General features: G+C 46.2%; 1 protein-coding gene across 1 annotated transcript in view; it reads left to right on the forward strand.

The window, feature by feature from the left end:
- abat (4-aminobutyrate aminotransferase) overlaps positions 1–25,787 on the forward strand; it is a 76,853-nt gene that overhangs the window by 41,605 nt on the left and 9,461 nt on the right. The window contains exons 6-10 of the mRNA XM_090197877.1: positions 11,900–11,949; positions 13,517–13,597; positions 14,504–14,596; positions 20,743–20,805; positions 22,494–22,557. Of these exons, the coding sequence (XP_090054003.1) occupies positions 11,900–11,949; positions 13,517–13,597; positions 14,504–14,596; positions 20,743–20,805; positions 22,494–22,557 (351 nt within the window). The remainder of the gene's footprint in view (positions 1–11,899; positions 11,950–13,516; positions 13,598–14,503; positions 14,597–20,742; positions 20,806–22,493; positions 22,558–25,787) is intronic.

The following is a 25,787-nucleotide window of genomic DNA, read 5'->3' on the forward strand; positions in this document are numbered from 1 at the left end:
TGTTAACTGACCTGGGTTCAAACACTATTTTAAATACAATGTATTCGCTTGATTGCGGTGGCCTGGCTTTAACGGACCAATCGAATGGCTCTAAAATACAAAAACCCCGCCCATCTGGCGCTCCAGGCAGGCTAAAGCAAATTCTAAAAGTATTCGGGAAAATATCAAATAGTATTTGAACCCAGGTGTGTTGGGAAAGTGGTAGGTTAGGATGATGAGGCTCTATAACTTCAGGGCCTGTATCCACACAGTGTCTCAGAGTCAGACTGCTGATCCAGGATCATTAAGAATAAGAATATATCGACCAGGGCTCTCCAACCCTGTTTCAGGAGGGTATCTGTTCCTGGAGAGGTTTCAGGAGGGTATCTGTTCCTGGAGAGGTTTCAGGAGGGTATCTGTTCCTGGAGAGGTTTCAGGAGGGTATCTGTTCCTGGAGAGGTTTCAGGAGGGTATCTGTTCCTGGAGAGGTTTCAGGAGGGTATCTGTTCCTGTAGAGGTTTCAGGAGGGTATCTGTTCCTGTAGAGGTTTCAGGAGGGTATCTGTTCCTGTAGAGGTTTCAGGAGGGTATCTGTTCCTGTAGAGGTTTCAGGAGGGTATCTGTTCCTGTAGAGGTTTCAGGAGGGTATCTGTTCCTGTAGGTTTCAGGAGGGTATCTGTTCCTGTAGAGGTTTCAGGAGGGTATCTGTTCCTGTAGGTTTCAGGAGGGTATCTGTTCCTGGAGAGGTTTCAGGAGGGTATCTGTTCCTGTAGAGGTTTCAGGAGGGTATCTGTTCCTGTAGAGGTTTTCAGGAGGGTATCTGTTCCTGTAGAGGTTTCAGGAGGGTATCTGTTCTTGTAGAGGTTTTCAGGAGGGTATCTGTTCCTGTAGAGGTTTTCAGGAGGGTATCTGTTCCTGTAGGTTTCAGGAGGGTATCTGTTCCTGTAGAGGTTTCAGGAGGGTATCTGTTCCTGTAGGTTTCAGGAGGGTATCTGTTCCTGTAGGTTTCAGGAGGGTATCTGTTCCTGTAGAGGTTTCAGGAGGGTATCTGTTCCTGTAGAGGTTTCAGGAGGGTATCTGTTCCTGTAGAGGTTTCAGGAGGGTATCTGTTCCTGGAGAGGTTTCAGGAGGGTATCTGTTCCTGGAGAGGTTTCAGGAGGGTATCTGTTCCTGTAGAGGTTTCAGGAGGGTATCTGTTCCTGGAGAGGTTTCAGGAGGGTATCTGTTCCTGGAGAGGTTTCAGGAGGGTATCTGTTCCTGTAGAGGTTTCAGGAGGGTATCTGTTCCTGTAGAGGTTTCAGGAGGGTATCTGTTCCTGGAGAGGTTTCAGGAGGGTATCTGTTCCTGGAGAGGTTTCAGGAGGGTATCTGTTCCTGGAGAGGTTTCAGGAGGGTATCTGTTCCTGTAGAGGTTTTCAGGAGGGTATCTGTTCCTGTAGAGGTTTCAGGAGGGGATCTGTTCCTGTAGAGGTTTCAGGAGGGGATCTGTTCCTGTAGAGGTTTCAGGAGGGTATCTGTTCCTGTAGAGGTTTCAGGAGGGTATCTGTTCCTGGAGAGGTTTCAGGAGGGTATCTGTTCCTGGAGAGGTTTCAGGAGGGTATCTGTTCCTGTAGAGGTTTCAGGAGGGTATCTGTTCCTGTAGAGGTTTCAGGAGGGTATCTGTTCCTGTAGAGGTTTCATGAGGGTATCTGTTCCTGTAGAGGTTTCAGGAGGGTATCTGTTCCTGTAGAGGTTTCAGGAGGGTATCTGTTCCTGGAGAGGTTTCAGGAGGGTATCTGTTCCTGTAGAGGTTTCAGGAGGGTATCTGTTCCTGTAGAGGTTTCAGGAGGGTATCTGTTCCTGTAGAGGTTTCAGGAGGGTATCTGTTCCTGTAGAGGTTTCAGGAGGGTATCTGTTCCTGTAGAGGTTTCAGGAGGGTATCAGTTCCTGGAGAGGTTTCAGGAGGGTATCTGTTCCTGGAGAGGTTTCAGGAGGGTATCTGTTCCTGTAGAGGTTTCAGGAGGGTATCAGTTCCTGGAGAGGTTTCAGGAGGGTATCTGTTCCTGTAGGTTTCAGGAGGATATCTGTTCCTGTAGAGGTTTCAGGAGGGTATCTGTTCCTGTAGGTTTCAGGAGGGTATCTGTTCCTGTAGAGCACATATGTCAGAGTCAAGGCCCGCGGGCCACATCCGGCCCGCAAGAAGGTTTTTTACGGCCCCTGGGATGATCTTGATTTATTATTAGAACCGGCCCGCAGCAAGCCGGCAGCCCGCAGATCTTTTACACGCACCAATACTACATTTCCCACAATGCAAAGGTGACGCACCGAGCAGTAGGCTGCTTCATTTCAATATTTATTGGCACAGCAGTCGTCAGCATCACAGTAAAATTAACTTTCAGATACCCATCAAAAATGGCAAAACGGAAGGTGGATACTGAGAACCGGGGGTTTCAAACAAGGTGGGAGTCGGAGTATATGTTCACGAAGGTAGCTGGAAAACCTGTGTGTCTTCTGTGTGGAGAAAGTGTGGCGGTACTGAAAGAGTATAATCTGAGACGACATTATGAAACGAAACACGCGGACAAAAACAAGAATATGGACATGGAACAAAGGCTACAAAAGGCAGAGGAATTAAAACGAGGCCTCAAATCTCGACAGGCTCTGTTCAAAAAAGCCAAATCACAAGGCCAGGCTGCTGTCAAGGCCAGTTTTATTTTGGCAGAAGAGATCGCTAAATCAGCCCGGCCATTTACGGAGGGGGATTTCATCAAAAACTGCATGATTAAAGTTTGTGACGACGTTTGCCCAGAAAAAAGGCAACTCTTTTTAAATGTGAGTCTGAGCAGAAACACCATTGCCGAGAGAGTAGACCAGTTGTCCATCAATCTAAAAGAGCAGCTTGTGAAAAAGGGAAAAGATTTTATTGCATATTCCTTGGCTGTGGATGAGAGCACCGACATTTCTGACATTGCCCAGTTGTCAATTTTCATCCGCGGAGTGGACTCCAACCTAAGCGTGACAGAGGAGTTTTTGGCTTTACGTCCTATGCATGGCACAACTACGGGGCATGATTTGTATGAAGAGGTGTCAAGATGTGTAAATGAGATGGAGCTGCCTTGGGAAAAACTCGTGGGTTTGACAACCGACGGAGCACCTGCGATGTGTGGACACAGGAGCGGACTGGTGGCGAAGATACGGGAAAAGATGCAAGAGGAAAACGCGACAGGTGAGCTGACAGCTTATCATTGTATCATACACCAGGAAGCGTTGTGCGGTAAAGCCTTGAAAATGGAGCATGTAATGAGCATCATCACGCGCACAGTTAACTTTATCAGAGCCAAAGGTTTGAATCACCGCCAGTTCAAGGCATTTCTGACGGAGTTAGAAACGGAGCATGGTGATTTGCCTTATCACACAGAGGTGCGATGGCTAAGCCAGGGAAAGGTGCTTCAAAGATGTTTCGAGCTTCGTGAGGAGATTTGTCTGTTCTTGGACAGCAAAGGGAAAGACACAACACAACTCCGAGACGAAATGTTTCTGTGTGAAATGGCTTTTCTGTGTGACATTACGAGTCATCTGAATGCAATAAACTTGCAGCTGCAGGGTCGGGATCGTGTCATCTCTGATATGTACAGTACAGTGAAGGCATTTAAAACCAAACTGACTCTGTGGGAGACGCAGATGCGGAAAGAAAATTTGAGCCACTTTCCCAGCTGCCAGACCATGAAAGAGAAGCTCTCTACCAGTGCGTTCCCGAGCACACAGTTGGCTGATAAAATAGGTATGCTTGCCGCTGACTTTCGACGCCGATTTGCTGACTTTGAAGCACAAAAAAGCAGGTTGGAACTGCTCGGTAACCCATTTGCTGTTGACGTGGAAAGCTCACCACCAAACCTCCAAATGGAGTTGATTGACCTCCAATGCAATGATGCACTGAGGGCAAAATATGCGGCAGTGGGTGCTGCGGAGTTCGCCCGTTTCCTCCCCGGCACAATGCCCCAGCTGCGCATCCAGGCTGCTCAAACGTTGTCTATGTTTGGCAGCACATACCTGTGTGAACAACTGTTTTCTTTGATGAACCTGAACCAAACATCACACAGAAGTCGACTTACTGCTGAACACCTCCACTCAATTCTGAGGATTTCTTCAGCTCAGAGCCTTACCCCGAACATTGATGAACTTGTGGAAAAGATGGGACACCACCAAGTATCACCCTCAACCTCAAACAAGTGAACATTACTGTGCAATCACATATTTAGAGTTTTTACTCAGTTCAAGTTTAAAAGTTAAAATTTAATATTTGTTTTCACTGCATGTTACTTCTCCTTAAACAAAGTGTTGTTTTTGATTAATAGATTTTTGCACTTTATTTTTTTGTATTTCAATCCAATTATATTTTAAAAATATTTCAGTTGAGTGGATGATAGAAAATTGCTATTATTGTTTTTTCTTTGAAGTAAATTTAGCCCACTTTTGCTAAAATAGAAAATATAGTCTACTGATGGTGCCTTGAATACCGGTTTCTTTCATTTAATGTTCATGTTATGGGGATATTTATATAAAGGAAATTTGTCTTTTGTGTCTGTTGAAAATTAAAGATTACTGACAGAGCCATAAGAAAATATTGCTTTATTTATCTGATCATATTGTAATATATTTGTTAGGTTTTCAGTAGGTTCAATTAGGTTCACTAGACTATATGCGTCATTTAAACATTTTTCAATGAACATTCGAACAGTCCGGCCCTCGTCTTGTAGCTGATTTTTTTGTTTGGCCCTCCGTCCATTTGACTTTGACACCCCTGCTGTAGAGGTTTCAGGAGGGTATCTGTTCCTGTAGAGGTTTCAGGAGGGTATCTGTTCCTGTAGAGGTTTCAGGAGGGTATCTGTTCCTGTAGAGGTTTCAGGAGGGTATCTGTTCCTGGAGAGGTTTCAGGAGGGTATCTGTTCCTGTAGGTTTCAGGAGGGTATCTGTTCCTGTAGGTTTCAGGAGGGTATCTGTTCCTGTAGAGGTTTCAGGAGGGTATCTGTTCCTGTAGAGGTTTCAGGAGGGTATCTGTTCCTGGAGAGGTTTCAGGAGGGTATCTGTTCCTGGAGAGGTTTCAGGAGGGTATCTGTTCCTGTAGAGGTTTCAGGAGGGTATCTGTTCCTGTAGGTTTCAGGAGGGTATCTGTTCCTGTAGGTTTCAGGAGGGTATCTGTTCCTGTAGAGGTTTCAGGAGGGTATCTGTTCCTGTAGAGGGTTCAGGAGGGTATCTGTTCCTGGAGAGGTTTCAGGAGGGTATCTGTTCCTGTAGAGGTTTCAGGAGGGTATCTGTTCCTGTAGAGGTTTCAGGAGGGTATCTGTTCCTGGAGAGGTTTCAGGAGGGTATCTGTTCCTGGAGAGGTTTCAGGAGGGTATCTGTTCCTGTAGGTTTCAGGAGGGTATCTGTTCCTGGCGAGGTTTCAGGAGGGTATCTGTTCCTGGAGAGGTTTCAGGAGGGTATCTGTTCCTGTAGAGGTTTCAGGAGGGTATCTGTTCCTGGAGAGGTTTCAGGAGGGTATCTGTTCCTGTAGAGGTTTCAGGAGGGTATCTGTTCCTGGAGAGGTTTCAGGAGGGTATCTGTTCCTGGAGAGATTTCAGGAGGGTATCTGTTCCTGTAGAGGTTTCAGGAGGGTATCTGTTCCTGGAGAGGTTTCAGGAGGGTATCTGTTCCTGTAGAGGTTTCAGGAGGGTATCTGTTCCTGTAGAGGTTTCAGGAGGGTATCTGTTCCTGGAGAGGTTTCAGGAGGGTATCTGTTCCTGGAGAGGTTTCAGGAGGGTATCAGTTCCTGTAGAGGTTTCAGGAGGGTATCTGTTCCTGGAGAGGTTTCAGGAGGGTATCTGTTCCTGGAGAGATTTCAGGAGGGTATCTGTTCCTGTAGAGGTTTCAGGAGGGTATCTGTTCCTGGAGAGGTTTCAGGAGGGTATCTGTTCCTGTAGAGGTTTCAGGAGGGTATCTGTTCCTGTAGATGTTTCAGGAGGGTATCTGTTCCTGGAGAGGTTTCAGGAGGGTATCTGTTCCTGTAGAGGTTTCAGGAGGGTATCTGTTCCTGTAGAGGTTTCAGGAGGGTAACTGTTCCTGTAGGTTTCAGGAGAGTATCTGTTCCTGTAGAGGTTTCAGGAGGGTATCTGTTCCTGTAGGGGTTACAGGAGGGTATCTGTTCCTGGAGAGGTTTCAGGAGGGTATCTGTTCCTGTAGAGGTTTCAGGAGGGTATCTGTTCCTGGAGAGGTTTCAGGAGGGTATCTGTTCCTGTAGAGGTTTCAGGAGGGTATCTGTTCCTGTAGAGGTTTCAGGAGGGTATCTGTTCCTGTAGAGGTTTCAGGAGGGTATCTGTTCCTGTAGAGGTTTCAGGAGGGTATCTGTTCCTGTAGAGGTTTCATGAGGGTATCTGTTCCTGTAGAGGTTTCAGGAGGGTATCTGTTCCTGTAGAGGTTTCAGGAGGGTATCTGTTCCTGGAGAGGTTTCAGGAGGGTATCTGTTCCTGTAGAGGTTTCAGGAGGGTATCTGTTCCTGTAGAGGTTTCAGGAGGGTATCTGTTCCTGTAGAGGTTTCAGGAGGGTATCTGTTCCTGTAGAGGTTTCAGGAGGGTATCAGTTCCTGGAGAGGTTTCAGGAGGGTATCTGTTCCTGGAGAGGTTTCAGGAGGGTATCTGTTCCTGTAGAGGTTTCAGGAGGGTATCAGTTCCTGGAGAGGTTTCAGGAGGGTATCTGTTCCTGTAGGTTTCAGGAGGGTATCTGTTCCTGTAGAGGTTTCAGGAGGGTATCTGTTCCTGTAGGTTTCAGGAGGGTATCTGTTCCTGTAGAGCACATATGTCAGAGTCAAGGCCCGCGGGCCACATCCGGCCCGCAAGAAGGTTTTTTACGGCCCCTGGGATGATCTTGATTTATTATTAGAACCGGCCCGCAGCAAGCCGGCAGCCCGCAGATCTTTTACACGCACAAATACTACATTTCCCACAATGCAAAGGTGACGCACCGAGCAGTAGGCTGCTTCATTTCAATATTTATTGGCACAGCAGTCGTCAGCATCACAGTAAAATTAACTTTCAGATACCCATCAAAAATGGCAAAACGGAAGGTGGATACTGAGAACCGGGGGTTTCAAACAAGGTGGGAGTCGGAGTATATGTTCACGAAGGTAGCTGGAAAACCTGTGTGTCTTCTGTGTGGAGAAAGTGTGGCGGTACTGAAAGAGTATAATCTGAGACGACATTATGAAACGAAACACGCGGACAAAAACAAGAATATGGACATGGAACAAAGGCTACAAAAGGCAGAGGAATTAAAACGAGGCCTCAAATCTCGACAGGCTCTGTTCAAAAAAGCCAAATCACAAGGCCAGGCTGCTGTCAAGGCCAGTTTTATTTTGGCAGAAGAGATCGCTAAATCAGCCCGGCCATTTACGGAGGGGGATTTCATCAAAAACTGCATGATTAAAGTTTGTGACGAAGTTTGCCCAGAAAAAAGGCAACTCTTTTTAAATGTGAGTCTGAGCAGAAACACCATTGCCGAGAGAGTAGACCAGTTGTCCATCAATCTAAAAGAGCAGCTTGTGAAAAAGGGAAAAGATTTTATTGCATATTCCTTGGCTGTGGATGAGAGCACCGACATTTCTGACATTGCCCAGTTGTCAATTTTCATCCGCGGAGTGGACTCCAACCTAAGCGTGACAGAGGAGTTTTTGGCTTTACGTCCTATGCATGGCACAACTACGGGGCATGATTTGTATGAAGAGGTGTCAAGATGTGTAAATGAGATGGAGCTGCCTTGGGAAAAACTCGTGGGTTTGACAACCGACGGAGCACCTGCGATGTGTGGACACAGGAGCGGACTGGTGGCGAAGATACGGGAAAAGATGCAAGAGGAAAACGCGACAGGTGAGCTGACAGCTTATCATTGTATCATACACCAGGAAGCGTTGTGCGGTAAAGCCTTGAAAATGGAGCATGTAATGAGCATCATCACGCGCACAGTTAACTTTATCAGAGCCAAAGGTTTGAATCACCGCCAGTTCAAGGCATTTCTGACGGAGTTAGAAACGGAGCATGGTGATTTGCCTTATCACACAGAGGTGCGATGGCTAAGCCAGGGAAAGGTGCTTCAAAGATGTTTCGAGCTTCGTGAGGAGATTTGTCTGTTCTTGGACAGCAAAGGGAAAGACACAACACAACTCCGAGACGAAATGTTTCTGTGTGAAATGGCTTTTCTGTGTGACATTACGAGTCATCTGAATGCAATAAACTTGCAGCTGCAGGGTCGGGATCGTGTCATCTCTGATATGTACAGTACAGTGAAGGCATTTAAAACCAAACTGACTCTGTGGGAGACGCAGATGCGGAAAGAAAATTTGAGCCACTTTCCCAGCTGCCAGACCATGAAAGAGAAGCTCTCTACCAGTGCGTTCCCGAGCACACAGTTGGCTGATAAAATAGGTATGCTTGCCGCTGACTTTCGACGCCGATTTGCTGACTTTGAAGCACAAAAAAGCAGGTTGGAACTGCTCGGTAACCCATTTGCTGTTGACGTGGAAAGCTCACCACCAAACCTCCAAATGGAGTTGATTGACCTCCAATGCAATGATGCACTGAGGGCAAAATATGCGGCAGTGGGTGCTGCGGAGTTCGCCCGTTTCCTCCCCGGCACAATGCCCCAGCTGCGCATCCAGGCTGCTCAAACGTTGTCTATGTTTGGCAGCACATACCTGTGTGAACAACTGTTTTCTTTGATGAACCTGAACCAAACATCACACAGAAGTCGACTTACTGCTGAACACCTCCACTCAATTCTGAGGATTTCTTCAGCTCAGAGCCTTACCCCGAACATTGATGAACTTGTGGAAAAGATGGGACACCACCAAGTATCACCCTCAACCTCAAACAAGTGAACATTACTGTGCAATCACATATTTAGAGTTTTTACTCAGTTCAAGTTTAAAAGTTAAAATTTAATATTTGTTTTCACTGCATGTTACTTCTCCTTAAACAAAGTGTTGTTTTTGATTAATAGATTTTTGCACTTTATTTTTTTGTATTTCAATCCAATTATATTTTAAAAATATTTCAGTTGAGTGGATGATAGAAAATTGCTATTATTGTTTTTTCTTTGAAGTAAATTTAGCCCACTTTTGCTAAAATAGAAAATATAGTCTACTGATGGTGCCTTGAATACCGGTTTCTTTCATTTAATGTTCATGTTATGGGGATATTTATATAAAGGAAATTTGTCTTTTGTGTCTGTTGAAAATTAAAGATTACTGACAGAGCCATAAGAAAATATTGCTTTATTTATCTGATCATATTGTAATATATTTGTTAGGTTTTCAGTAGGTTCAATTAGGTTCACTAGACTATATGCGTCATTTAAACATTTTTCAATGAACATTCGAACAGTCCGGCCCTCGTCTTGTAGCTGATTTTTTTGTTTGGCCCTCCGTCCATTTGACTTTGACACCCCTGCTGTAGAGGTTTCAGGAGGGTATCTGTTCCTGTAGAGGTTTCAGGAGGGTATCTGTTCCTGTAGAGGTTTCAGGAGGGTATCTGTTCCTGTAGAGGTTTCAGGAGGGTATCTGTTCCTGGAGAGGTTTCAGGAGGGTATCTGTTCCTGTAGGTTTCAGGAGGGTATCTGTTCCTGTAGGTTTCAGGAGGGTATCTGTTCCTGTAGAGGTTTCAGGAGGGTATCTGTTCCTGTAGAGGTTTCAGGAGGGTATCTGTTCCTGGAGAGGTTTCAGGAGGGTATCTGTTCCTGGAGAGGTTTCAGGAGGGTATCTGTTCCTGTAGAGGTTTCAGGAGGGTATCTGTTCCTGTAGAGGTTTCAGGAGGGTATCTGTTCCTGTAGGTTTCAGGAGGGTATCTGTTCCTGTAGGTTTCAGGAGGGTATCTGTTCCTGTAGAGGTTTCAGGAGGGTATCTGTTCCTGTAGAGGTTTCAGGAGGGTATCTGTTCCTGGAGAGGTTTCAGGAGGGTATCTGTTCCTGTAGAGGTTTCAGGAGGGTATCTGTTCCTGTAGAGGTTTCAGGAGGGTATCTGTTCCTGGAGAGGTTTCAGGAGGGTATCTGTTCCTGGAGAGGTTTCAGGAGGGTATCTGTTCCTGTAGGTTTCAGGAGGGTATCTGTTCCTGGCGAGGTTTCAGGAGGGTATCTGTTCCTGGAGAGGTTTCAGGAGGGTATCTGTTCCTGTAGAGGTTTCAGGAGGGTATCTGTTCCTGGAGAGGTTTCAGGAGGGTATCTGTTCCTGTAGAGGTTTCAGGAGGGTATCTGTTCCTGGAGAGGTTTCAGGAGGGTATCTGTTCCTGGAGAGATTTCAGGAGGGTATCTGTTCCTGTAGAGGTTTCAGGAGGGTATCTGTTCCTGGAGAGGTTTCAGGAGGGTATCTGTTCCTGTAGAGGTTTCAGGAGGGTATCTGTTCCTGTAGAGGTTTCAGGAGGGTATCTGTTCCTGGAGAGGTTTCAGGAGGGTATCAGTTCCTGTAGAGGTTTCAGGAGGGTATCTGTTCCTGTAGAGGTTTCAGGAGGGTATCTGTTCCTGGAGAGGTTTCAGGAGGGTATCTGTTCCTGGAGAGATTTCAGGAGGGTATCTGTTCCTGTAGAGGTTTCAGGAGGGTATCTGTTCCTGGAGAGGTTTCAGGAGGGTATCTGTTCCTGTAGAGGTTTCAGGAGGGTATCTGTTCCTGTAGATGTTTCAGGAGGGTATCTGTTCCTGGAGAGGTTTCAGGAGGGTATCTGTTCCTGTAGAGGTTTCAGGAGGGTATCTGTTCCTGTAGAGGTTTCAGGAGGGTAACTGTTCCTGTAGGTTTCAGGAGAGTATCTGTTCCTGTAGAGGTTTCAGGAGGGTATCTGTTCCTGTAGGGGTTACAGGAGGGTATCTGTTCCTGGAGAGGTTTCAGGAGGGTATCTGTTCCTGTAGAGGTTTCAGGAGGGTATCTGTTCCTGGAGAGGTTTCAGGAGGGTATCTGTTCCTGTAGAGGTTTCAGGAGGGTATCTGTTCCTGTAGAGGTTTCAGGAGGGTATCTGTTCCTGGAGAGGTTTCAGGAGGGTATCTGTTCCTGTAGAGGTTTCAGGAGGGTATCTGTTCCTGGAGAGGTTTCAGGAGGGTATCTGTTCCTGGAGAGGTTTCAGGAGGGTATCTGTTCCTGTAGAGGTTTCAGGAGGGTATCTGTTCCTGTAGAGGTTTCAGGAGGGTATCTGTTCCTGTATAGGTTTCAGGAGGGTATCTGTTCCTGTAGAGGTTTCAGGAGGGTATCTGTTCCTGTAGAGGTTTCAGGAGGGTATCTGTTCCTGGAGAGGTTTCAGGAGGGTATCTGTTCCTGTAGAGGTTTCAGGAGGGTATCTGTAACTGTAGGGGTTACAGGAGGGTATCTGTTCCTGTAGAGGTTTCAGGAGGGTATCTGTTCCTGTAGAGGTTTCAGGAGGGTATCTGTTCCTGTAGAGGTTTCAGGAGGGTATCTGTTCCTGTAGAGGTTTCCGGAGGGTAACTGTTCCTGTAGAGGTTTCAGGAGGGTATCTGTTCCTGTAGAGGTTTCAGGAGGGTATCTGTTCCTGTAGAGGTTTCAGGAGGGTATCAGTTCCTGGAGAGGTTTCAGGAGCGTATCTCTCCAGGAACAGAGTTGGAGAGCCCTGAGATAGACAGATCCTAGATCAGCACTTCTACTTTGAGACTCTTTGTGGATTCGTGCCCTGCTGTCTGAGGGGTTCTCTCATCTCATACTGGCCCCTAGTGGTGGTAACTGGAACTGCTATGCAGGTCTTTATATAAGGCTGATGGTACAGTCAAACACTGTAGTGTTTCATATGCTACATCAGTGGGAATCAGTCTTCTACACTAGTTGGTTAGGTTATAGCTTGTATTTGACTCCATTGGGTTCAAATGGTTTAGTGATAATGAAGTGGTGACAGGAATTGTAATATTTATTTTTATTTTCTCTTTCAGGATACAACCATCCCTCACTCATTAAAGTGATGTCCAACCCCAACAATATGGTAGGAAGGGAGGGAGGGGGGAGGGGGGGAGGGAGGGGGGAGGGAGAGAGAGAGGGAGGGGGGAGGGAGGGAGAGAGGGGGGAGAGAAGGAGGGAGGGGGGGAGGGAGGGAGGGAGGTAGGGGGAGAGGGAGAGAGGTAGGGGGAGAAAGGGAGAGCGAGGGGGAGAGAGGGAGAGGGAGGGAGGGAGAGAGGTAGGGAGAGAGGTAGGGAGGGAGGGAGGGAGGGGGGGAGAGAGGTAGGGAGGGAGGTAGGGGGAGAGAGGGAGAGCGAGGGAGGGAGGGAGGGATGTAGGGAGGTAGGGAGAGAGGGAGGGAGGGAGGGAGAGAGGTAGGGAGGGAGGTAGGGGGAGAAAGGGAGAGGGAGGGAGGGAGGGATGTAGGGAGGGAGGGAGAGAGGTAGGGAGAGAGGGAGGGAGGGAGGGAGAGAGAGAAAGAGAGAGGGAGGGAGGGAGGGAGGGAGGGAGAGAGAGAGAGAGAGAGAGGGAGAGAGAGAGAGGGAGAGCGAGGGAGGGAGGGAGGGAGGGGAGAGGGAGGGAGGGAGGGAGGGATGTAGGGGGAGAGAGGGAGGGAGGTAGGGGGAGAGGTAGGGAGGGAGGTAGGGGAGAAAGGGAGAGCGAGGGGGAGAGGGAGAGCGAGGGAGGGAGGGAGGGATGTAGGGAGGGATGTAGGGAGGGATGTAGGGAGGGATGTAGGGAGAGAGGTAGGGAGGGAGGTAGGGGAGAAAGGGAGAGCGAGGGGGAGAAAGGGAGAGCGAGGGGGAGAGAGGGAGAGCGAGGGAGGGAGGGAGGGAGAGAGGGAGGGAGAGAGGGAGGGAGAGAGAGAGAGAGAGAGGGAGAGAGGGAGGGAGGGAGGGAGGGAGGGAGAGAGAGAGAGAGAGAGAGAGAGAGAGAGAGGGAGGGAGAGAGAGGGAGAGCGAGGGAGGGAGGGATGTAGGGGGAGGGAGAGGGAGGGAGGGAGAGAGAGAGAGGTAGGGAGGGAGAGAGAGGGAGAGCGAGGGAGGGAGGGATGTAGGGGGGAGGGAGGGAGGGAGGGAGGGAGGGGGAGAGGGAGGGAGGGAGAGAGGGAAGGAGGGAGGAGGGGAATGCATTATGTGGGTAAAATGCTGTAACACAGAATATATTTTTAAGAAATATCCCATGATGCTAGTGACTGTTCATTACTGCTTAGCACTTACTAACCATCATTTATTCACTTTACTTTAATAAAATATTTCAGTTGTTGTGTATGTTACATTAGTTTAATTTGATGACTTTATTATTTCATTCCACCACTATAGAGCTGTTGCCTCTGCTGTCTGACAAAATCACTATTTCAGTAGTCCTTCACAGTAAATAAGGCTTTATGACTGCTGAATACCAACTATCAATCACTCAGATCATGTACTTTCAGGTAGAGATACCTTTGCTGCTCTCTATGAGCTCACAGAGAAAAACCCCTAACGAAATGGACTCTCTCTGCACTAACTGTTATTGGAAACCAATCAGAAGACATTGGAGTTGAACATCTCTCCTCAGGTTTATCTGACAATCCTGCTGAGTTCCCCATGTTTACCTCTTTCTCCTCTCAGAGTGCGTTTGTGAACAGGCCAGCTCTTGGGATCATGCCACCCGAGAACTTTCCGGAAAAGCTGGCAGAAAGCCTTCTCTCAGTGAGTTACACACACAAAAACACACACACAACACACACAACACAACACACAACACACACAACACAACACACACACACAACACAACACACACAACACACAACACACACGTTGAATACACTGGATCCTTTAGTGAAAGACCAGAAACTAACTAGTGATGGATTCCAGCTGGACCCCATTTAAATAGACCAGACACTAACTAGTGATGGATTCTAGCTGGACCCCACTACTGTAGACTGACTTCCTCCCATTTAAATAGACCAGACACTAACTAGTGATGGATTCCAGCTGGACCCCACTACTGTAGACTGACTTCCTCCCATTTAAATAGACCAGACACTAACTAGTGATGGATTCTAGCTGGACCCCATTTAAATAGACCAGACACTAACTAGTGATGTGATTCCAGCTGGACCCCACTACTGTAGACTGACTTCCTCCCATTTAAAAAGACCAGAAACTAACTAGTGATGGATTCCAGCTGGACCCCATTTAAATAGACCAGACACTAACTAGTGATGGATTCCAGCTGGACCCCATTTAAATAGACCAGAAACTAACTAGTGATGGATTCTAGCTGGACCCCACTACTGTAGACTGACTTCCTCTATTTAAATAGACCAGAAACTAACTAGTGATGGATTCTAGCTGGACCCCACTACTGTAGACTGACTTCCCCCATTTAAATAGACCAGAAACTAACTAGTGATGGATTCTAGCTGGACCCCACTACTGTAGACTGACTTCCTCTATTTAAATAGACCAGAAACTAACTAGTGATGGATTCTAGCTGGACCCCACTACTGTAGACTGACTTCCTCCATTTTGTGGATGGTGCAGTCCTTCTGATTGGATACCATCCACAATGCTCCTTCTCTCTCCTCCCCACTTCCCCTCTCCTCTGTCCAGGTTGCTCCTAGTGGTATGAGCCGTGTTCAGACCATGGCCTGTGGATCCTGCTCCAATGAGAATGCATATAAAGCCATGTTCATCTGGTACAGAGTGAGTACACACACACAGTCTACAAAACATTAAGAACACCTACTCTTTCAATCAAATATATTTCTAAAGCTCTTTTTTTTTTACATCAGCCGATGTCACAAAGTGTTTAAACATGACATAGACTGACCAGGTGTTATACATGACATAGACTGACCAGGTGTTATACATGACATAGACTGACCAGGTGTTAAACATGACATAAACTGACCAGGTGTTATACATGACATAGACTGACCAGGTGTTATACATGACATAGACTGACCAGGTGTTAAACATGACATAAACTGACCAGGTGTTAAACATGACATAGACTGACCAGGTGTTAAACATGACATAGACTGACCAAGTGTTATACATGACATAGACTGACCAGGTGTTATACATGACATAGACTGACCAGGTGTTATACATGACATAGACTGACCAGGTGTTAAACATGACATAGACTGACCAGGTGTTATACATGATATAGACTGACCAGGTGTTATACATGACATAGACTGACCAGGTGTTAAACATGACATAGACTGACCAGGTGTTATACATGATATACATGACATAGACTGACCAGGTGTTAAACATGACGTAGACTGACCAGGTGTTATACATGACATAGACTGACCAGGTGTTATACATGACATAGACTGACCAGGTGTTATACATGACATAGACTGACCAGGTGTTATACATGATATAGATGACATAGACTCACCAGGTGTTATAAATGACATAGACTGACCAGGTGTTATACATGACATAGACTGACCAGGTGTTATACATGACATAGACTGACCAGGTGTTATACATGATATAGATGACATAGACTGACCGGGTGTTAAACATGACATAGACTGACCAGGTGTTATACATGACATAGACTGACCAGGTGTTATACATGACAGAGACTGACCAGGTGTTATACATGACATAGACTGACCAGGTGTTAAACATGACATAGACTGACCAGGTGTTATACATGATATAGCTGACATAGACTGACCAGGTAATATACATGACATAGACTGACCAGGTGTTAAACATGACATAGACTGACCAGGTGTTATACATGATATAGACTGACCAGGTGTTAAACATGACATAGACTGACCAGGTGTTATACATTATATACATGACATAGACTGACCAGGTGTTATACATGACATAGACTGACCAGGTGTTATACATGATATACATGACATAGACTGACCAGGTGTTAAACATGACATAGACTGACCAGGTGTTATACATGACATAGACTGACCAGGTGTTATACATGATATAGACTGACCAGGTGTTAAACATGACATAGACTGACCAGGTGTTATACATTATATACATGACATAGACTGACCAGGTGTTATACATGACATAGACTGACCAGGTGTTATACATGATATACATGACATAGACTGACCAGGTGTTAAACATGACATAGACTGACCAGGTGTTATACATGACATAGACTGACCAGGTGTTATACATGACATAGACTGACCAGGTGTTATACATGATATAGACTGACCAGGTGTTAAACATGACATAGACTGACCAGGTGTTATACATTATATACATGACATAGACTGACCAGGTGTTATACATGACATAGACTGACCAGGTGTTATACATGATATACATGACATAGACTGACCAGGTGTTAAACATGACATAGACTGACCAGGTGTTATACATGACATAGACTGACCAGGTGTTATACATGATATAGACTGACCAGGTGTTAAACATGACATAGACTGACCAGGTGTTATACATGATATACATGACATAGACTGACCAGGTGTTATACATGACATAGACTGACCAGGTGTTATACATGATATACATGACATAGACTGACCAGGTGTTATACATGACATAGACTGACCAGGTGTTATACATGACATAGACTGACCAGGTGTTAAACATGACATAGACTGACCAGGTGTTATACATGATATAGACTGACCAGGTGTTAAACATGACATAGACTGATCAGGTGTTATACATGACATAGACTGACCAGGTGTTATACATGACATAGACTGACCAGGTGTTATACATGACATAGACTGACCAGGTGTTAAACATGACATAGACTGACCAGGTGTTATACATGATATAGACTGACCAGGTGTTAAACATGACATAGACTGACCAGGTGTTATACATGACATAGACTGACCAGGTGTTATACATGATATAGACTGACCAGGTGTTATACATGATATAGACTGACCAGGTGTTAAACATGACATAGACTGACCAGGTGTTATAGATGATATAGATGACATAGACTGACCAGGTGTTAAACATGACATAGACTGACCAGGTGTTATACATGATATAGATGTCATAGACTGACCAGGTGTTATACATGACATAGACTGACCAGGTGTTATACATGATATAGATGACATAGACTGACCAGGTGTTAAACATGACATAGACTGACCAGGTGTTATACATTATATAGATGACATAACCTGACCAGGTGTTATACATGACATAGACTGACCAGGTGTTATACATGACATAGACTGACCAGGTGTTATACATGATATAGACTGACCAGGTGTTAAACATGACATAGACTGACCAGGTGTTATACATGATATACATGACATAGACTGACCAGGTGTTATACATGACATAGACTGACCAGGTGTTATACATGATATACATGACATAGACTGACCAGGTGTTATACATGACATAGACTGACCAGGTGTTATACATGACATAGACTGACCAGGTGTTAAACATGACATAGACTGACCAGGTGTTATACATGACATAGACTGACCAGGTGGTATACATGACATAGACTGACCAGATGTTATACATGACATAGACTGACCAGGTGTTAAACATGACATAGACTGACCAGGTGTTATACATGATATAGATGACATAGACTGACCAGGTGTTATACATGACATGAACTGACCAGGTGTTATACATGATATACATGACATAGACTGACCAGGTGTTATACATGACATAGACTGACCAGGTGTTAAACATGACATAGACTGACCAGGTGTTATACATGACATAGACTGACCAGGTGTTATACATGATATAGATGACATAGACTGACCAGGTGTTATACATGACATAAACTGACCAGGTGTTAAACATGACATAGACTGACCAGGTGTTATACATGATATAGATGACATAGACTGACCAGGTGTTATACATGACATAAACTGACCAGGTGTTATACATGATATAGCTGACATAGACTGACCAGGTAATATACATGACATAGACTGACCAGGTGTTAAACATGACATAGACTGACCAGGTGTTATACATGATATAGACTGACCAGGTGTTAAACATGACATAGACTGACCAGGTGTTATACATTATATACATGACATAGACTGACCAGGTGTTAAACATGACATAGACTGACCAGGTGTTATACATGACATAGACTGACCAGGTGTTATACATGATATAGACTGACCAGGTGTTAAACATGACATAGACTGACCAGGTGTTATACATTATATACATGACATAGACTGACCAGGTGTTATACATGACATAGACTGACCAGGTGTTATACATGATATACATGACATAGACTGACCAGGTGTTAAACATGACATAGACTGACCAGGTGTTATACATGACATAGACTGACCAGGTGTTATACATGACATAGACTGTCCAGGTGTTATACATGATATACATGACATAGACTGACCAGGTGTTATACATGACATGAACTGACCAGGTGTTATACATTATATATATGACATAGACTGACCAGGTGTTATACATGACATAGACTGACCAGGTGTTAAACATGACATAGACTGACCAGGTGTTATACATGATATAGACTGACCAGGTGTTAAACATGACATAGACTGACCAGGTGTTATACATGATATACATGACATAGACTGACCAGGTGTTAAACATGACGTAGACTGACCAGGTGTTATACATGACATAGACTGACCAGGTGTTATACATGACATAGACTGACCAGGTGTTATACATGATATAGATGACATAGACTGACCAGGTGTTATACATGACATAGACTGACCAGGTGTTATACATGACATAGACTGACCAGGTGTTAAACATGACATAGACTGACCAGGTGTTATACATGATATAGACTGACCAGGTGTTAAACATGACATAGACTGACCAGGTGTTATACATGACATAGACTGACCAGGTGTTATACATGATATAGATGACATAGACTGACCAGGTGTTATACATGACAGACTGACCGGGTGTTAAACATGACATAGACTGACCAGGTGTTATAGATGATATAGATGACATAGACTGACCAGGTGTTAAACATGACATAGACTGACCAGGTGTTATACATGATATAGATGTCATAGACTGACCAGGTGTTATACATGACATAGACTGACCAGGTGTTATACATGATATAGATGACATAGACTGACCAGGTGTTATACATTATATAGATGACATAACCTGACCAGGTGTTATACATGACATAGACTGACCAGGTGTTATACATGACATAGACTGACCAGGTGTTATACATGATATAGACTGACCAGGTGTTAAACATGACATAGACTGACCAGGTGTTATACATGATATACATGACATAGACTGACCAGGTGTTATACATGACATAGACTGACCAGGTGTTATACATGATATACATGACATAGACTGACCAGGTGTTATACATGACATAGACTGACCAGGTGTTATACATGACATAGACTGACCAGGTGTTAAACATGACATAGACTGACCAGGTGTTATACATGACATAGACTGACCAGGTGTTATACATGACATAGACTGACCAGGTGGTATACATGACATAGACTGACCAGGTGTTATACATGACATAGACTGACCAGGTGTTAAACATGACATAGACTGACCAGGTGTTATACATGATATAGATGACATAGACTGACCAGGTGTTATACATGACATGAACTGACCAGGTGTTATACATGATATACATGACATAGACTGACCAGGTGTTATACATGACATAGACTGACCAGGTGTTAAACATGACATAGACTGACCAGGTGTTATACATGACATAGACTGACCAGGTGTTATACATGATATAGATGACATAGACTGACCAGGTGTTATACATCACATAAACTGACCAGGTGTTAAACATGACATAGACTGACCAGGTGTTATACATGATATAGATGACATAGACTGACCAGGTGTTATACATGACATAAACTGACCAGGTGTTAAACATGACATAGACTGACCAGGTGTTATACATGATATAGACTGACCAGGTGTTAAACATGACATAGACTGACCAGGTGTTATACATGATATACATGACATAGACTGAGGTGAATCCAGGTGAAAGATATGATCCCTTATTGATGTAACTTTGTTAAATCCACTTCAATCAGTGTAGATGAAGGGGAGGAGACCAGGTTAAAGATGTTTAAGCCTTGAGACAACTGAGACATGGGTTGTCTATGTGTGCTATTCAGAGGGCAAGACAAAATATTCAAGTGTCTTTGAACGGGGTATGGTAGTAGGTGTCAGGCACACCAGTTTGAGTGTCAAGAACTGCAACGCTGCTGGGTTTTTCACACTCAGTTTCCTGTGTGTACCAAGAATGGTCCACCACCCAATGGACATCCAGCCAACTGGACACAACTGTGGGAAGCTTTGGAGTCAACATGGGCCAGAATCCATCCCTGTGGAACACTTTCGACACCTTGTAGAGTCCAATGCCCCGACAAATTGACACTTTTCTGAGGGCAAAAGGAGGTGCAACTCAATATTAGGAAGGTGTTCTTAATGTTTTGTTCACTCAGTGTCTATATTGATATACACAATATCTACTCAATATAAGCAGAATATATATATACAATATAGATGAAACTCTACCATGTTCAGCTGAGACAATCCACGTTATATAGTCAATATATTTACAAAATGTACTGTATACAACTGGACACAATTGAAACATAGTATATCGTCTGTCTGTCTGTCTGTCTGTCTGTCTGTCTGTCTGTCTGTCTGTCTGTCTGTCTGTCTGTCTGTCTGTCTGTCTGTCTGTCTGTCTGTCTGTCTGTCTGTCTGTCTGTCTGTCTGTCTGTCTGTCTGTCTGCCTGTCTCAGAATAAGGAGAGAGGCCACAACATCCCCTCTGATGAAGACATGAGCTCCTGTATGATCAACCAGGTGGGTGAAATCTGTTTTCTTCCTGGTATGTACGGGATACACATGGTGCACGTCGTCCAATCAAATGCTGACTGGGAGGTTCCTTCTGGACAATGCAACAACAATAAGAACTTTTAAAAGATACGAATAGGAACATAAAGGAAATGTCTCAGTAGAATAAACATTTTAATATCAGTATAATCCAGGAAGGTATTTACACATGTATTGGGGAATGGAGGGGCTGAGGGGCAGTGTATAAACTGAGCAGTATAATCTGGTGTGTGTGTGCGTGTCTGTGTGTGCGTGTCTGTGAGTGTGTGTCTGTGAGTGTGTGTCTGTGAGTGTGTGTCTGTGTGTGCGTGTCTGTGTGTGTGCGTGTCTGTGTGTGTGTGTGCGTGTCTGTGTGTGCGTGTCTGTGAGTGTGTGTCTGTGAGTGTGTGTCTGTGTGTGCGTGTCTGTGTGTGTGTGCGTGTCTGTGTGTGTGTGCGTGTCTGTGTGTGCGTGTCTGTGAGTGTGTGTCTGTGAGTGTGTGTCTGTGTGTGCGTGTCTGTGTGTGTGTGCGTGTCTGTGTGTGTGTGTCTGTGAGTGTGTGTCTGTGTGTGCGTGTCTGTGTGTGTGTGCGTGTCTGTGTGTGTGTGCGTGTCTGTGTGTGTGTGCGTGTCTGTGTGTGCGTGTCTGTGTCTGTGTGTGTCTGTGTGTGTGTGCGTGTCTGTGTGTGTGTGCGTGTCTGTGTGTGCGTGTCTGTGTCTGTGTGTGTCTGTGTGTGTCTGTGTGTTAAGATGTGGAGAATCAGAGCAGGCTATGACCGGTGTTCATCATCACGTTCCTCTTGACTATTCTTTAGCCACACTAAAAACACTCTCCCCCCTCTCCTCTCTCTCTTGTTCTCTCCTCTCTCTCTCTCTGTCTCTCTCTCTCTCCCCCTCCACTCCCTTGTTCTCTCTGTCCTCCCTCATTCTCTCTCTCCTCCGTCCTCTCTCCCTTGTTCTCTCTCCCCCTCTCCTCTCTCTCTTGTTCTCTCCCCCCTCTCCTCTCTCTCTTGTTCTCTCCTCTCTCTCTCTCTCTCTGTCTCCCTCTCTCTCCCCCTCCACTCCCTTGTTCTCTCTGTCCTCCCTCATTCTCTCTCTCCTCCGTCCTCTCTCCCTTGTTCTCTCCCCCCTCTCCTCTCTCTCTTGTTCTCTCCCCCCTCTCCTCTCCTCCCCCCTATCCTCCCCCCTCTCCTCTCTCCCTTGTTCTCTCCCCCCTCTCCTCTCTCTCTTGTTCTCTCCCCCTCTCCTCTCTCCCTTGTTCTCTCTCCCCCTCTCCTCTCTCCCTTGTTCTCTCTCCCCCTCTCCTCTCTCCCTTGTTCTCTCTCCCCCCTCTCCTCTCTCCCTTGTTCTCTCTCCTCTCTCCCTTGTTCTCTCTCCCCCCTCTCCTCTCTCCCTTGTTCTCTCTCCCCCCTCTCCTCTCTCCCTTGTTCTCTCCCCCCTCTCCTCTCTCCCTTGTTCTCTCCCCCCTCTCCTCTCTCCCTTGTTCTCTCTCCCCCTCTCATCTCTCTATTGTTCTCTCCCCCCTCTCCTCTCTCTCTTGTTCTCTCCCCCCTCTCCTCTCCCCTCTCCTCTCTCCCTCTCCTCTCTCCCCCCTCTTCTCTCCCCCCTCTCCTCTCTCCCCCCTCTCTTCTCTCCCTTGTTCTCTCTCCCCCCTCTCCTCTCTCCCTTGTTCTCTCTCAGAGTCCTGGCTGTCCAGACTTAAGCATCCTGTCATTTATGGGTGGATTTCATGGCAGAACAATGGGTCAGTAAGGTTAAATATCTTACACATCTTATTGTTGAATGAAAGTAACATAACAGACCTGCCTCATCAGGAGGTGGCTTTGCAGTGTATTGGTTGGAAGAAATCGCCATCCATCGTGAGACACACAAAGACCTAAAAGACATGGCTTCTAGTCACCTTACACTCCCAGAAGCTGCTCGTAGGAGCTGTTTTACAGACCTAGACACTGAAATCCAAAATGACAGAGTTTGGTGCACATTCTGTCATGCTGGCGGGCAACTTTAATGAAGACTGGCTGGGTAGCAAAACAACTGTCATGCTGGTGGGCGACTTCAATGAAGACTGGCTGGGTAACCGAGCAACTGTCATGCTGGTGGGCGACTTCAATGAAGACTGGCTGGGTAACCGAGCAACTGTCATGCTGGTGGGCGACTTCAATGTGCACCATGAAGACTGGCTGGGTAGCCGAGCAACTGTCATGCTGGTGGGCGACTTCAATGTCCACCATGAAGACTGGCTGGGTAGCAAAACAACTGTCATGCTGGTGGGAGACTTCAATGAAGACTGGCTGGGTAGCCGAACAACTGTCATGCTGGTGGGAGACTTCAATGAAGACTGGCTGGGTAGCCGAGCAACTGTCATGCTGGTGGGCGACTTCAATGAAGACTGACTTCAATGTCCACCATGAAGTCTGGCTGGGTAGCCGAACAACTGTCATGCTGGTGGGCGACTTCAATGTGCACCATGAAGACTGGCTGGGTAGCAAAACAACTGTCATGCTGGTGGGAGACTTCAATGAAGACTGGCTGGGTAGCCGAACAACTGTCATGCTGGTGGGAGACTTCAATGAAGACTGACTGGGTAGCCGAGCAACTGTCATGCTGGTGGGAGACTTCAATGTCCACCATGAAGTCTGGCTGGGTAGCCAAACAACTGTCATGCTGGTGGGAGACTTCAATGAAGACTGGCTGGGTAGCCGAGCAACTGTCATGCTGGTGGGAGACTTCAATGTCCACCATGAAGACTGGCTGGGTAGCCAAACAACTGTCATGCTGGTGGGCGACTTCAATGTCCACCATGAAGACTGGCTGGGTAGCAAAACAACTGTCATGCTGGTGGGAGACTTCAATGAAGACTGGCTGGGTAGCCAAACAACTTTCATGTTGGTTGCTGGGCCTGACAGCTTGCAAGCTGCTTAGGCCTACAACAGATTGTGGTTACTCCAACCAGAGGAGATCAAATCCTCGACCACATCATGACTGACCTTCCGGCTGTTTCTACAACACTCGACAACCTGGGCACCTCGAACCACAACCCTGTCCTAGTAAACATCATGACTGACCTTCCGGCTGTTTCTACAACACTCGCCAACCTGGGCACCTCGGACCACAACCCTGTCCTAGTAAACATCATGACTGACCTTCCGGCTGTTTCTACAACACTCGCCAACCTGGGCACCTCGAACCCCAACCCTGTCCTAGTAAACATCATGACTGACCTTCCGGGTGTTTCTACAACACTCGCCAACCTGGGCACCTCGAACCCCAACCCTGTCCATGTAAAGCTTGATCTGCCTGCATACAGAGACAATACTTACAAGAGGAAAGTGTGACAATACAACAAAGCATCCACTGACTGGCAGAAAGTCTTCTCTGAGGAAGATAACGGAGAAGATATATGACTAGATCACTGACATCACCCATGATGCCACGGAGCAATTCATCCCGAGCAGAACTGTCACCAGAAAGCCTGGGGGGGGGAGAATGGTTTGACGAAAGACCAAGAGAGCTGCAAGGACCAAGAAACGTCGCCTTTTATTTCCCCCAACAGCTAAAAGAAGATAGAATCTGCCGCCAACAAGCAGCAGTTTGTCCAGGACAGACACATTCAACCAGACTGAGAAGCTAGAAGGAACCGGGATATCAAACTCACAAAGGAACTCACTGATAAAACCATAAGCAGCAAGAGATGGTGGAGGCTCGTCCCTCTCTGGAAGAGCTGCTAACTCGGATATCTCTGTCATCATACATGGGGACAAAGCAGAAGTCTGCTAACTCTGATATCCCTGTCATCACACATGGGGAATCCCACTGTTCCCCTACTGTCCTGTCTGTTCCTCTACTGTCCTGTCTGTTCCCCTACTGTCCTGTCTGTTCCCCTACTGTCCTGTCTGTTCCCCTACTGTCCTGTCTGGTCCCCTACTGTCCTGTCTGGTCCCCTACTGTCCTGTTTGTTCCCCTACTGTCCTGTCTGCTACCCTACCCTATCCACCATCGTGAGGACTGCCCTATCCTGATCCACCATCCTGAGGACTGCCCTATCCTGATCCACCATCCTGAGGACTGCCCTATCCTGATCCACCATCATGAGGACTGCCCTATTCTGATCCACCATCCTGAGGACTGCCCTATTCTGATCCACCATCCTGAGGACTGCCCTATCCTGATCCACCATCCTGAGGACTGCCCTTTCCTGATCCACCATCATGAGGACTGCCCTATTCTGATCCACCATCCTGAGGACTGCCCTATCCTGATCCACCATCATGAGGACTGCCCTATCCTGATCCACCATCCTGAGGACTGCCTATTCTGATCCACCATCCTGAGGACTGCCCTATCCTGATCCACCATCCTGAGGACTGCCCTATCCTGATCCACCATCCTGAGGACTGCCCTATCCTGATCCACCATTCTGAGGACTGCCCTTTTCTGATCCACCATTCTGAGGACTGCCCTATTCTATCCACCATCCTGAGGACTGCCCTTTTCTGATCCACCATTCTGAGGACTGCCCTATCCTGATCCACCATCCTGAGGACTGCCCTATTCTGATCCACCATTCTGAGGACTGCCCTATCCTGATCCACCATTCTGAGGACTGCCCTATCCTGATCCACCATTCTGAGAACTTCCTGATCCACCATCCTGAAGACTTCCCTATTCTATCCACCATTCTGAGAATTTCCTGATCCACCATCCTGAAGACTTCCCTTTTCTGATCCACCATTCTGAGGACTTCCTGATCCACCATCCTGAGAACTTCCTGATCCACCATTCTGAGAACTTCCTGATCCACCATTCTGAGGACTTCCTGATCCACCATTCTGAGAACTTCCTGATCCACCATTCTGAGAACTTCCTGATCCACCATTCTGAGAACTTCCTGATCCACCATTCTGAGGACTTCCTGATCCACCATTCTGAGGACTTCCTGATCCACCATTCTGAGGACTGCCCTATCCTGATCCA

The sequence above is a fragment of the Oncorhynchus mykiss genome, chromosome 13, assembly GCF_057628025.1.
Source record: "Oncorhynchus mykiss isolate SJ-2025 chromosome 13, ASM5762802v1, whole genome shotgun sequence".
Lineage (NCBI taxonomy): Eukaryota > Metazoa > Chordata > Actinopteri > Salmoniformes > Salmonidae > Oncorhynchus > Oncorhynchus mykiss.